We start from the raw sequence: 12838 nt of genomic DNA, 5'->3' as shown, positions 1-12838 counted from the left end.
TCCCATCCAACTTATCAATGATTTTTCTATAAAGGCTTTAATTTTAATTAAGGTGGGGTACACAGTCAAGAAAACTAACAGGGAAAAAAACCTAAACCATTAATTCTCCAAATCCACAGAATTCTAATTATTACACTTTAAAATGGACTACATTAATTAATTTGCAATAATGCATTCACATTCAAGAAAATAATATCCATATAAGAGGTAAACAAAACTAGCTAGTATGGAAGAATTTCCCTTATAGGCAAGCTGTTACTCCCCCCAGAACTGGGTTTGCCCCAATGGTTTTCTAGACTATTCCAGCAGAAGAAAAACCCAGACTTCTCAAGAGAGCTTTACTGATCTTGTGAGAACAAAAATTGGCTTCTGTACCACCTTTTCTCCCTGAATCAACAATTTCTCCCTTTTTAGTTCCCATTTAAGTAAAATAATTTAATCATATCACAGGCTTAGCAATTATATTTGAAGTCTGAACAACTCACTGTTCTCGGTATTAACAACGTGAGATACTTCCACAGTATCATTCTCTTGCCTATTTTATTGTCTATTTGCTTCTCAACTTCTAAAACATTCTCAAAAACTGATAAAATATGTACAAAACCAGATTAATGCAAGTAGTTACTTATCTTCTCAATTTACATACCCTTTTCTACTTCAGGGCACCAACAAATGTAGAATATGCCCTTCTGTTACTGTTTTTAATGTATGGTAGTATTTGAATCCCAAAATATGCTAATTATACTTCTGTGGTTCTTAAAAATAAAAAATATATAGGGTAGTTAACCACACAAGGAGAGTGACTTAACGAGAAACAATTTAACTGCTTGCTTAAGCTCTAAATAACCTGCAATTAACTAGAACAACAATTTCAATGCAATGATGGCAGGTGTGCAATTATTCATTTATACATTTTCATTCATTGTGCTGCAGGATACAAAACCCTTGTACGTCACTACCTGAAACACAACAAATGATCCTTTAGCTATCTCAACTGTTGTCTCTGGACTTGTGCTGAAACAGAGTAAGCCTCCAGCATCTCTTTCCCATTTAGTAAATAAATAATGTGAAATTTAGCATCAAATGCCTTTTACCTTACCTCTTCTCTCTGCAACTCAGCTTCTACGCCTTGTAAAAAGATCAATCAGAACATGTAGAAGAACGCAAAAAGGTGGGACTATATTGCTAAAAAAGTTCTGTTGAAAGCTCAATGATTACTATATAAAAATGCCTTTCTCAAAGCTGATTTTTTTTACCTTTGTTTTTCCTACAGAAAACGAACATCTACAAAGCTGTAGAAGATGCTAAAATTTTTGAACATCCATTCTTACTTGCTTTCTTTTTCCTTCATGTGCTTGCTATGCCACAAAAGAATGAAAGACGTGGTAAGTGCATGCATCACAATAAACTTAGAAGTAGGGTCCTGCAAGCAAGGGTTCTAGTTTCATTGACTGAGCGTAGCTCACTTCAAAGGTGAGTACAGTATGTTTATTTTACAAACTAGTAATATTTTTATTTAAAGCATGACATACCTGCATAAAGAAGCTTTCGAATGCAATGGATCTGCTGTGAAACACATGCTACATACAGAGGTGTTCCTAAGTGAGGAAGGTCTTGGTCAACATCTATACCCCAGGATATCAGTACCTCCAGACATTCACTGTGACCTGTCAGTACAAAGCATGGCAGAGTTTGCTCGACTTCAATAAGCTCTCTCATAGACAAAACCGGGTGCATTTCTTAACACTATTATGAGACATTTGTCAACTGGTTCCATGTTTGTTCTGCAAGTAATTTCTTACCTCTGCTGGCTGCTTCATGAGTTGGTGACGGAAGACAGGACTCCCACTGGGCTTTGGCACCATACTCTAACAGGAGCTCAGCACATGCTGCACTGCCTCTTGAACATGCATTAAATAAAGGTGTGACTCCATCAATTGTTGTAGCATTTACCTAGAATATATAAAATCTATTTAAGAACATAATTGAAAGAAAGGTGAATTTTTAAACAGGATATAGTTAAAAATTGTAACAAAGTACCAAAAAACTTACTGTTTGATATCTACCCTAACACATATAATTATGTGGTTTGTTTGGTTGGTTTGTTGTTTGTGGTTTGTTTTTTTTTTCTTTTAACCTAACATCTCTCTGATGATGTTTCTTTGACCCATCACTTTCCTTTGCTAGCTTTCAGATGGCACCTTATTGTAATCAAATGAGATCAGCACAATCAATAGGGTGAGTAGAGAGAAATACCAATTAAAAAAAACAAACAAGGAATATGTCCTTCTCAGTCAAACTAAGGTTAGCATTGGACTTCATATAAAGATTAAAAAAAAAACAAAACCAACTGCCCTTACATTTGCTCCTGCTTCAAGAAGGATTCTTGCACATCCTACATGATCTCCCAGGCAGGCTTCATGAAGTGGAGTTACTTGGTCAATTGTTAGTGTGTCTACATTGTACCCCTAAACAAGACATGAATGACATACAAAGATCATACAAAAGCTATTAAGAATTGCTTCCTTGCACTAGTGTTCAAATGAATAGTTTACAGTACTCTAAATAGGCTTAAAATTCTACTTGCAATAAATAAATCTTCAGTGAGCATAAAAGGAATCATCAATTAATGTATGTAACAGAATAAAAGTAAACTGTCAACTCTTTTTAAATCAGGAATAGGATATAAGGTATAAAGAAGATGGAAACAGACTGTTGAGATGCACAGTGATACAACAGAAGGTGACACAAGTTGGAACACAATGAATTCCAATTGTTTATATGGAAAAATAACTGTGGGGACAGTGAAACCCAGGAACAGGGGTCCAGAGAGATTGATGCATCTCTGCTCTTGATGATCTTTACAACTCAACAGCGCCCTCAGTCTAAACTGATTCTATGATTCTCTATCTTAAGGTCTGAAATACCTAAAGCCATTAATTTTAGCAAGAAAAACACTTATTGATTGATAGGATGAGGGGTAAATGGCTTTAAACTGGAAGATGGTAGATTTAGACTAGATATTAGGAAGCAATTCTATACTGTGAGGGTGGTGAGACATTGCCACAGGTTGCCCAGGGAAGCTGTGGATGTCCCCTCCCTGGAAGTGTTCAAGGCCAGGTTGGACAGGGCTTTGAGCAACCTGGTCTGGTGGCCACCATGGCAGGGGTGGTTGGACTAGATGATCTTTAAGGTCCTTTCCAACCCAAACCATTCTATGATTCTATGATAAAACAATTAAGCCCTTAACATTTTATGTTGTTTGATTCTTAAGAACTAGTAATTATTAATAATATTGACACTCATTAATTCTACAGTATAATTTTTCAGTATTGTAGTAGTTAATATGACAATACTGTAATATTAAAATTTAGCAGTTTGCAGTCTCTCCCATGCTACTAACTTTTTTTTTTTAAATCACAACTAGGCAAAAAACAGAATCTTTCAGTGATTCTTCCCCTCAACAAGTATCTTCAAGACTTGCTCTATTTACCTAAGGGCTTAAAGCAGTGGAACTACATTGACTTACACCATGCAAGAAGGGAAGACTAATAAATGTTTAGATACAGCTTTGGTAATTTTATTTTTTTTTTTGGGAGGGGAAGAATTTTAAAACATACAGAGGAAATATTTTAAATATTCTATCTTATCATAGAGAAAATTCCTAAACATGTATTGATTTGAAAAATTCAAGTGGAAAAAAGCAAAGCAAAGCATAAAAAAATCTGCATTAATAATCTGCGCTTAGAAATTAAGTAACATTAAAAACATTAAGCAATTTTAAAAACACAGCCTTCACCTGTGACAATAAAGTCTTTAGAGAAAGAAGACGTCCTTGACTGGCTGCCTCATGCAGAGGTGAGCGATCTGCCCAAGAACCTAAATAATAACAACATTTATTGAGTAAACCATTTGAATTAGAAGAATTTTGGAATGCATAGAGCAAAGCAGAAAATATAATGCACAGAATCAAATCAACTGTCATATGAGATTATTTTTTTCCCTCTTTAGAGACTGTATTTCAAATAATCAGTTTCTAGACAATAAAAATTGCTCTATTATTAACTACAAACATCTCTAATAAATAATATGATACAGAGAACAAAATATCGACATACTGATTTCAAGAATCTGATTTAATAAATCCATCAGTTGTCATCTTTCCCACTTCTATTTTTGCATTGTTCATTTAAAATAAAAAACAAAAGGAATTATTTTTTGCAGCTGGAATATAGAAATTAGTAGACTTCAACAAATTTACATTTAAACTTAAAGAAGACATAAACCTGCCTGTAATAGTCCTGGAAAAGCTGTTGTATAAGAAAATCAATATGGAAAGCCTTATGTGTGATGAGATTAATCTACAGCTACTACACAAGTGCAAGAAGAGAAATATAGTGAGAATCACACTAAAAAAATTGCTATAGTAGAAATATGCTTTTAAGTCTAAGTTCTCATTCTAACAGGCTATTCGAGCTAAAAATGGTTAGATATGCTTAATGTGAACAGCTGGCATTTATTTTCATTTATTTATCACTCCAAAGAAGAAAGAGGGGGAAAAAAAGAAACCAAAGAACAACCCCACCTTCATACACATATTCCCCCTTAACTCCCAACCAGGTCCCAGAGCCATCCTGTGGCTCCATCCTTTCCTTTAGAAGATTGGCTACTGACAGGTCTCTTCTAGCCAGACAGGGTTGCAGGCATAGCTGATACCAATTTATTCTATAAACTTTGCAAATCAAGTTTTGAGAGATTTTGTAAGGAAAATCCATCTTCAGAATATATTATGAATTACTGATAGATGATATACTGGCATTTATTCCTGTAAGATGAAAATTACTGGAAATATAAAATGCTAATACAATCACTCATCTGAGTTATATCAAGTCCCCCAAAATCCCTGAAGAGACACAGAGAGAATTCGCTAAGTATGATTAATTGGTGACACTGGCAGATGAATCTCCAGCACAAACAAGTTTGATTTAGTCCATTGCAATGGACTAGGACTGCCTGCAAAGCCAGTTACTGCATTTCAGTGTCAAGGCAATTAATTTTAAATGAGAAGGCTATTGCTCAATCACTGGCAATCATCAGCCTAAGCTCTAAGGTAACTACTCACCAGAAATAGACCCTGTTTCTGCTTTCTACTGGACCCCTTCCATTCACTAGCTTGTACACTGTTGGTTACAATAAACAACCCCCTCAAATCCCATGAAGGATGATCAGAAAGATTTGGTCAACGTGTAAAGAAATCAGGGCATAGTGATATATATATAGGATATATAGGAGAGTGCAAAATATGGAAATTGAGGTAAAATCTCCATTTTCCTAGAGGTGTTAGTGAATGAAACTAAACTTACTCAGATGTAAGGCTGTACCTTCTCACAGAACATATATCTACACTGTGGAACTCACCACTACTGGATACTATTGAGATAAAAAACTTAAAACAAAAGCACAGCTGAGTATATAAAGTATAGTCTTAACTATATAAAGCTGTTCACAGAAGTTAAAAAGTATAGGAGTTGAAAGCTTTGTAAACTCAATCTTAAAAATGCATGGAGATTTCTATTGTGTCAGAGTATCCAGTATCTGTAATGCTCCTTGTACTCTTTCATTTGTGGAAGCAGATGGACCATAGGCAAGATCAGCTCTTTCAGAATTATTTGCACTAAACTCTGCTCATCTGTGTGTGCGTGTGTATGCACATGCACATACATCATTCCCTATATTGTTTACTTTCAGTTTGTTAAATGCAATATTTTGCAATTCTTATTGCTAGTCAAAATAACAGCTAAAAAAAACATACACAGAGTGATTGAGATTTTAATGGCTATAATACTACAAAAACTCAGGTCAAAAATCTTAAAGTGACCTGATTTTGACAAAACATCACTATTTTCCTCTGTCATCCCAATACGTTCAGATATTTATCCAGTTGTAGGTTGGATGTATGCAATCACTGTAAGAATTTTGACTAATGTTTTCCTTCTTCTGTAGTAGTGTCTGAACCAGCACTCGAGTCATTCTAACTCAAATGAATTTAGAGGTTGCTTTTGAAATTCTGTCTCTCTGTCTCTATAGATGAGAACTTCACTCTCTTAGCAGTTTATTCTACTCCTAAATTAACAAGGTGGGGGGAGGGGGAAAGACACTTAACTATTCTGCAGAAAACACCTGATAAAATTGTGTCATCGAGGTTTTATGCCCATTAAATACACTCACACTTTGGGCAATTTTGTAGCTGTGTATAACTCTAAACAGAACAAATGTCCAAGTGGTATCTGAAAGCAACATTTTTCCACCTTTCTTTCCTTCACCTCCTTCCCTCTTGGATTGGTCAGAAGAATGTCTGTTAATGTCATTATTCCCGTGACATTTAAGATGCCAGATCCCACTGTGAGCTTCGTTTTGCACCAAGACCAACCCTCTATCCTGTCTTCATATAGAGACATCCAGCAGCTACTTCTGCTGAATCCATTAAGCACAAAATGCTTGCATCGTCTCTACTAGAAATAAAATCTAGAAGCAAAATGCTGCAGAAATATTTTGTGCAAACCAAGTTTGGGAAAAAACTTTCACATTCCAACTGAGTTATCAATAAATATAGTTATTCATCACTAAATACCACAGGGAGAAGAATATGTTCCAAATAAATAAGTATCATAAATAAACATCAAAGGTGTCTTAAAATAAATTCCCTGTCTAGATTGCTGCCTTCTGTTAATCTACAAATTTGCTGTCTCTCACTTAGAAAGCATTAACAAGAATATGAGGCCATTTTTTGATTCATTGTTGTTTGCAACAGCAGCATTAGCAAACACAGTCTATTCCAAAACTGTTAATGCACTAATTCCCTACTGATGTAGTCTCTGACAGATGCTGAATGCAAAGTATCTCTAACTATATTTAGAAGCCACATTAGTTCTGTATGGTTTACCAGAAAGGGCAGTCTACATTTCTTTGTAAACACTAAAAAGAAAGAATAAATATATTCATTGTATTTAAAAAGCAAAGTTTAAAAATTACAAAGTATTATACAATACCTAAATCTCCATCTCCCCATGGCACTTCCAACCAATTGCAATTATAAATCCTACTCATTTCTTTCAATCTGGAAAATAAATAAATAAATTAATTAAAAAAAAAAATCTGTTCTTGCTTGTTAGGCCTGCTCTTAATACACTCCAGCTATGTTTGGAAGGAGATCAGCAGCTCACTGTAATATGAACTTTCACCCTTCAGTAAACGCAGCTTTGAAGACATGAGCATATACAAGTTGCCAGTTTCTTTTCTTATGCTAAAGGACTCTGGCACTTTTTGTTCATTTTTCACATTATTTTTTTAATTTAACAGCTTTTCAAAGTGCTAGTATCTGTGCATTTGCCCTCCAAGATAGATTAACTGGAATTTCAACACAAGAGAAACTCACAGTAAAATCAAAATAACCTTGAGCTGAATAGGAACTGCAGGATAAACTCCTTCTTCAGCCTCATGCAATGAGACATATAGTTTTGTATCCTCAAAAATCAGTATTACTACATATATTTGTAAGAGAAGCACTGCCGAACGTTATGTTATTTTACTGGTTACTCATAATATACTTAAAAAAGAGATAAGCAACGATATTCTGATCATGTTTCAATTCCTATTTGATCCCTATGCTAAACTGTGTTTTTCTTTTAGCAGTTCACTATTGCCTTTATTTTCTTCTTTGGTTGTTAAATTGGGGTTTTGATAACTACTATCAGCAGCAAAAATCTCCAGCAATGGGGATTTGCAGTTCTGACTTTGAGCCATTTCTAACTCATTAATACTATTTTCTTCACATTTTCCTACAGACTCGCTCCTTTACCTTTATCTACCTGCAATTACCTCTAAGTCATTCCTGCAGTTATGATCACAGTACTAAAATACTTTGTAAAAATATTTTTGTAAAAGTCATTAACTCCTGTCATCCCATCCCTTTATTTCTAAAACTTTGTGTAGTCTTAAAAAAAACCAACAAAAACAACAAAAAACCAAACCACAAACCCAAACACAAAACCAAACAAAAACCCAAAACCATCAAAACAAAACAAAACCAGTATAAAAGATACAATAAAAGGTTGGATTTTCAAAACAAGGAGGACTGGAAATGAATTAAATCCCTCTCACTGACTTCACTGGAAGAAGATTTATGCCAGGGCCCAGCACTTTAGAAAAATACTGCTTTAAGGGTAAATAGACAGTTTCCTAATCCTCAGAAAAAGCAGTATCATCGGAGAACTGAAAATAGAGGCCTGACACAGTCTATTATTGGGAGATGATAAAAACAGACCCATTTGGAAAGTGTTGTAGCTAGTAGTTATTTCTGCAAAAGTAACAAACACAATGTATTAAGTTTATCACTGTTATCTTTTATTCCTTAAGATGTACTGTGTTTCAGTTTGTGAGAACTGAAGCAACAGACAGTATCAATAACTGGAACAGAAAAACTTTGTAACATTATAGTCCAAACATCAAGAGACTCACTGCACTCCTGTTGTGACAACTACCTGCTATTTTGTATGCACATTTAAGTTCTAGCAGATTTTTGCCGTGGCACTACAAGATGACCCATTTGCCTGAAGCCCTTGCTGGATAAAGAAGTGTGCCAAGTACTTAATTGATATTTGATGTTAGAAACTATCAAAAAGAATCTTAAGTCAAGGTTTTAAAAGTTAAGAGATGCATGTGTGGTGCTTAACTACTATGATTAGATACGAGCAGCAAATCAGAGGCCACTTCTTTTCAACAAATGAAACTCCAACAATCAACACTGAAGAACTCAAAACGAAAGAATTCCAAAGAATTTAGGCTAGAGATGATTTAGAGATGATTACAATATGTCTGAGAGACAAGATGCAGCTCAAGTGGCATTTAAATACCTCATTTCAATATTTCAAATAATCTTTGTTTTCACTTGACCGAAAATTATATAAAAATTTATAAATATTTACACATAAATGTATAAGCATATGCACACAAAAACTGAAACTTTGATTGGTTCAAGCTAATATTCTTTCAAGTGTTTATGCAATTTTAGACCTTCAAAATTTGGGGATTTCATTCCAAATGCAAACATCAATGATTTCCTGCTCTTGAAAGATATACATAACAAATCTATTTTCCCACACAGTTCTGTTCATGATGCACCCATATTATGTGACCACCCATCAGTTTTGCCATTCCAGTGTTGTATTCAATGAGGCAGTTAGCATTCAAACTATTTTGTATTTCTATATCTAGTAGGATCACTCACTCTTTAAGACACGCTATCCAAACTAGAAACTGACTACAACATTGCTAATTTTCTATTGCCTTTTTCATGCTATTCTTCCAATAACAAAAGAATACTTCAAAACCATTGCTGCATCTACATCCAGTTGTACTATTTTATAACTAAGGAAGCAAAAAGACATGGAGTTTGAATGCCATCTAATAGCTTACTTTTTCTAGAGTGCAAGCATTAGCATATACACTGAAAGCACAGTTTAATTATGGTTATGAAGGCTTTGAGCTTCTGAAATTTCAGCCTTAGATAATAATAACCATGATCAGTCAAGAAACTTTTAACTTAGGTGATTGGTCTTAAAACACACAGATGCCACAGCAAAGATAAGAATAGAATTTGCTTTTAGGGACATTAAAACATTAACCCTTTTTTTCCTGCTATTCAGTACACCAGCACAGGCAACATTGCTTTTACCAGTTCCTAAATTTTGAGTGCTTTGGCATTGTAATTTAACATACTTTTCACACACAAACACAAAACTCTATTAAAAGTCTTTAAAAACCCACAACAGCAATACCCAACCATAGCTTGCTTGGTTCCCAACAGAAGCAACATTACCCTACGTGAAGGCAGCAGTAATGACAATGGCAGGGGCAGCAGCAGTTGTTGCTGCTGGCTCTGTGCCAGGCCTTGCACACACAGGGAGAAGTGTGTCAGGCCCCTTCTTCTGTCACATGAAAGCACAGCAACAACTCCCCTGCCCATTGCTCATACACAGTTTGGTTTTTTCCATTTTCTTCAAGGATCAACAACTGGCTGGCTATTTTTCTAGCCAAAAGTAGCTTGCAAATTCTGTGTGCCAGCACTAGAATGCCAAGGTGTAAAAATCACATTAACCTCTAAATTCAGTAACCTGTTAGAGCCACGTCAGATTCTATTTGAGTACGTGGAGCAGCTGGTAGTACTCTTAGGCTGCTATTACTTCCTTGGACAAGTCACTAAAACAAAGTAAGGGGTTTTCAGCAGCCTTCCCAACTAGAAGGTGGCAGAAGAGGCATACAGACATTCTGAGCTGAGTTCAGCCTCTGGAAGACTTCTGCCTGGAATAATTTTGCTCCATCAATGCAGTCTCAAACTTAATCCAGACTACAAGCAATTCTCCCCAAACTGTGCTCAGAATTCTCAGTATTTTCCCATCCTACCAGAGAGTGAACGCAGCACAGCGCCTAATCCCTTGCCTTAAAAGCAGTACCCAGCAGGGCAACAAAACTGGGCCTAGTGTGCCCTTTTGCCACATCCAAGAGATTTTGGAAAAATAGCCTAGTTGGGGACCCTCAAGCCAGTAGGCTGAAGGCCTTTCCCTAGCCTTTCATCCTTCTACCAAGTCTTACCATGACATATTTCATCCCCCACATCACTTTTAGTCCATTATCCAATCTGCATATTTAATGGCATACTGCATTGCAGTATGACTTTCTCTTCCTTCGCTCTTGCAAGGGTGCCTGAACAATAAAGTCATTATTGGATACCTCCGTGGATGGGAATAGAGGGAAGAAAAGAGCCTCCTTCAGATTTGACATTAGATATACCTGTTATTCAAGCAAAATGCGACAACCTGAAGCCTCAAATGCAACAGAAGTCTCTTGTAAACTTCACAATGTCGGTCAATAAATATAGACACCCAGTTTGGCAGTAATGAAGAGGCTGTAAGTAGCTCGACCATGTTAAGATAGATTCTTCAGAAAACTTTACCTTCTATACTTTACTGTGACTTTGAAAATTTCAAAACTTGACTAACTGTGGCTATTTCTTTATAAGAATGGGAAAACAGCCTAATCCTGAACCATATCAAGGAGCGGCTTGTCCTAACATTGATAAACTTCTGTAAAATTTATTTTCTGTCTGAGAGAGCATGTCCTAGTTTTTTGGGAACTACTGACCTAACTAGCTGAAGTCTTCATAAATAAAAGTTATTATAGATAAGGAAATCTTATTGCAAACAGTAAACAATAGGAGGGTAAAAGATACACTGCATATTAAAATTGATGAATAAAGACAACCTTACTGTACCATTGCATTCAAATAGTTACTTCAGAAGTTATGGTAACTGTTGCTTAAATTCTTAATTACTGATTAATTATAAACTGGCAGTACTGGAAATTAGCAAAAGTATTTTAAGAATAGCTCTGATCCCTATAACATATAACTATGTCTTACATGGAAAATTCATAAATATTTTTATGCACAATGTATCAAATATTTTTTCCATCTCCTCATTTCCTTGACTGTTTTAACATCTCCACTTTTTAAATTGATATCATATTATCGAGAATTCAACTTTCATTTCTTTATTTTCTTTTTTGTTTCACTCTAACCCTTATGATATGGTCAATATTAATTGGAATTATGGTCACTCTTAAAAAAATTCCTACTACTCTCGCCATTACTCAAAGCTCTCCTTTACACACTTGTATTATGAAAAAAATGGAAAATATGGCACAGAAAATAGCAGCCCTAAACACTTCTTTTATTATAGGGTTTGTTCCTCATTACCGAAAACGTAAGTGTCCAACATCTTAAATACCTCCTACGTACTTCTCTGTGCAAACCTGTCTTTAGTATTAGTATTGTCTTTAGTATGTTAGTACAGGACAGTAATTCTGTCACCCGCAGTTCCTCCACTGCCTCCTATTTCAGCTACCTATAGACTTCTCTTTACATACGAAGTTATATGTAAAGTTTACTCCTCCCCCCTTTTCATTCTCCGGTTCCCTGTTGTAAACAATTAGTCCTCAGTATCCAGTTACCTTGTGACAGGACAGCAAAAGTCAGGGTAAGTCAAGCCTTAAACACTTGTGTACAACAAATAGGGCGGATAAACAAGAAAAGGTATTTTAGATCAGTTGATAAGCGTGCAGGAAGAACACAGATAACTTCAACGCCCTTGTGTTAATTCATGCAAGACAATAGATTGCCACTAACATAAGCATGCATTTATATTACAGCTAAGGAAAAAACAACAACAACAACAACAACAAACCAACAAATAAAAAGCAGTTTAGAGCTAGAACATTATAAATTGGGTCAGCTTCGCGTATTTCAGTACACTGTTTCTGAAATGGCTGCTATACTAACCTTGGCTGGTCAAAATACCCCAGCTAGCTTTTCGTTTCGCAGGACACTCCCCTATACTTTCTAGGCGTCTTTTGGGGAGATTCTGGCTCCTCTGAACAGCAGTGTTTGTTGTCATTATTTGTTTCTCGAGAAAAGCCTGTCTGTCATTGGTGCAGGTACTCTGGTCTGACGAACATCCACAAACGGCTTTCTACTACCTCTTTTCCTCCTTTCGCTTTTTCACAAAGGATCTTGCTGTACTTACTGTAGAATAGCTACAACACTGAAATCCATTCAGTAACATTTACTAGCTGGGACTAGTGAGTGCATAGTGGGGGAAGGGAAGGACTTCTCTAGCATTTTCTATTTTTAAAACAGAGAAAGAATCAGCTTAGCTACAGCATGAGTCTTAACTATTCACACGATTTAAATGGAAAGAAGATGTTAATTTTTTAATCATTTAAC

At 35.6% G+C, this 12838-nt stretch overlaps 1 protein-coding gene across 1 annotated transcript; it reads right to left on the bottom strand.

Moving 5' to 3' along the window:
- Positions 1-1094: 1094 nt before the first annotated feature.
- LOC104535631 (ankyrin repeat and SOCS box protein 5-like) lies at positions 1095-12521 on the bottom strand (the record flags this gene model as incomplete). Its single annotated transcript, XM_010180771.1, has 7 exons — positions 12395-12521; positions 7050-7117; positions 3800-3879; positions 2361-2468; positions 1803-1953; positions 1533-1667; positions 1095-1128 (listed from the first exon to the last, which is right to left on the bottom strand). Coding segments are annotated over exons 2-7 (566 nt in total), but the record flags the coding sequence as incomplete, so codon positions are not given.
- Positions 12522-12838: the final 317 nt, after the last annotated feature.

Source organism: Mesitornis unicolor, unplaced genomic scaffold, assembly GCF_000695765.1.
Source record: "Mesitornis unicolor isolate BGI_N332 unplaced genomic scaffold, ASM69576v1 scaffold52153, whole genome shotgun sequence".
NCBI classification, from domain to species: Eukaryota; Metazoa; Chordata; class Aves; order Mesitornithiformes; family Mesitornithidae; genus Mesitornis; species Mesitornis unicolor.
This window is presented reverse-complemented; position numbering and strand designations above follow the sequence as displayed.